Genomic DNA, 2,203 nt, shown 5'->3' with positions numbered 1-2,203 from the left:
TTATGGTACTCTTCTTGCTTGTTTTTGTTCCTCTTCTCTCCTATTTTCTTCCTGTCCTTAAGTCTGACCCATCCCTTTTCTCCCTTCTCTTTCTTTTTCTGTCATCTCTTTCCTTACTTGTATCAACCAATTGAGTAACAGAGTTATTTTTAAGAAAGTAGGAAAAAACTAGTCACAAATATCAGGTTTCACCTCAGGGAGGAATTCCTCAGTGAGAACATTTGCAAAAAGTGACTCTTGCACCTTTTATAAGAAAACAGTTGTTCACATATTTCTGAAACTTTATTTCGATTCTTCAATGCTCATGTTAGTGGTATTGACATCACTGTATCAGGAATCTGCAGAACTGTGTGTTTGAACCTCTTATTTTGTATTTTTTTAAAATCAGTTGTTAAGTTAAAAGTAATAAAAGGTTCTTTTAGATCATTTAAACAATACAGAATTAGCAGAGTCCAGAGCAGGCACCTCTTTGATGAGTTACACTGTTCTCATAGTACTCTGTTTTGTTCCTTCAAATCAGCAGTTGTAATTATATCTGTATTAATGAATACTTAATTTTTACCTTCACCATTACACTGTAAATTCCATTACATCGGGGTCTGTGTTTTAACTTGGATTTTGACACAGTAAGAGGCATGTGGTGATTGTTCTTTAGGAATATTAGTTGAGTGAATAAACGAATTCATGAATTTTTCAAAATACGTTGTTGCTATTAGGGAAAATTTCTTTTTATACTAGAATTTAAAAACAACTCAAAACTATTTCTGTCAATGTTTATTTCTGGTACATCTCTTTTGTCATTTCTTTGTTTTTGGTCTTGTAGGCAACAATAGACAAAGTCAATGTATGAAGCAAATTACTCTGAAGTGTCCGAATTTGTGTTCCTGGGACTTTCTACCTCTAGATCAATGCAACATTTCCTCCTTGCCTTCTCCACAGTGTTTTATGTAACAATTGTTCTGGGCAACCTCCTGGTTGTGTTTACAGTGACTTTTGACTCTCATTTGCATTCTCCTATGTACTTCCTGTTAGCCAATCTGTCATTTATTGATTGGTGTCTTTCTACCTTAACAGTTCCTAAAATGATCTCTGACCTGTACTCTGGGCAAAACACTATATCATTACAGGGGTTTGTGATCCAGATTTTTGTACTTCATGTCCTGGGTGGATCTGAGATGGTGCTGCTCATAGCCATGGCCTTGGATCGATATGTGGCCATATGTAAGCCCCTCTACTACCTGACCATCATGAGTCCATGGATGTGCATTTGGCTTCTGGTTAGTGCTTGGGTTATTGGTCTCATTCACTCAGTGGCCCAGCTAGCTTTTGTTGTCCATTTGCACTTTTGTGGCCCTAATTTGATAGACAGCTTTTACTGTGATCTACCTCGGTTTATCAAACTTGCCTGCACAGACACCTACAGACTGGAGTTTGTGATTACTGCCAACAGTGGGTTTATTTCCATGGGAACCGTGTTCTTACTGACTTCCTCCTACATCTTCATCCTGATCACTGTATGGAAACACTCTTCAGGTGGCTTGTCCAAGACTTTTTCTACTTTGTCAGCTCACATCACTGTGGTGGTTTTGTTTTTTGGACCGTACATCTTTGTCTATGTGTGGCCGTTTCCCACAGTGCCAGTGGACAAGTTTCTTGCTATTTTGGACTTCATGATTACACCCATACTGAATCCTGCCATCTACACATTGAGGAACAAGGACATTAAGATGGGAATGAGGAGACTGAATAGTCAACTCCTGAGTTTGAGGAAGATCTCCTAATTAATTCATTAGTGCACAAGTGGTAATTTCTGTAAGCAGTACTATTAAGACAAAGTTTAAAATGTTTTGATAAGTTGGGACAATTTGTTGTCCTAAATTCAGCAGCTCCAAAAACCATCCATAGTTAATTCTACAAGTTAATGCCCAATGATTTTACCATGTATTTAATTATTATCTAATAATTTCATACAGGTATAAGATTTTAAAATACTGCAAACACACTTTTTGTGTGGCTGACATTTTGACTAGTAGATAAAATATCCTAAAGATTTTTATGAATTACAAGCTATAGAGCTGTATTTGCAGAGCTACTGGTGGATGTTGATATCTTACTCTACCATTGAATTGAGAGATATTCTCTTATGAAAGGAATGACTGGTTTTTATCATAGGTGTTATTTGCAAGCAAAGTAGTCTTCTAAG

At 36.6% G+C, this 2,203-nt stretch overlaps 1 protein-coding gene across 1 annotated transcript; it reads left to right on the top strand.

Moving 5' to 3' along the window:
- The first annotated feature begins 339 nt into the window (after positions 1-339).
- On the top strand, positions 340-1,807 carry LOC100654630 (olfactory receptor 4F15-like). Its single transcript, XM_003418706.3, has one exon. The coding sequence runs from the start codon at positions 843-845 to the stop codon at positions 1,779-1,781; it is 939 nt and encodes a 312-aa protein (XP_003418754.2). The 5' UTR covers positions 340-842; the 3' UTR covers positions 1,782-1,807.
- Positions 1,808-2,203: the final 396 nt, after the last annotated feature.

The sequence above is a fragment of the Loxodonta africana genome, chromosome 10 (assembly GCF_030014295.1).
Source record: "Loxodonta africana isolate mLoxAfr1 chromosome 10, mLoxAfr1.hap2, whole genome shotgun sequence".
Lineage (NCBI taxonomy): Eukaryota > Metazoa > Chordata > Mammalia > Proboscidea > Elephantidae > Loxodonta > Loxodonta africana.
Note: the sequence above shows the minus strand (reverse complement) of the source record. Positions and strands in the feature narration are given on the sequence as shown.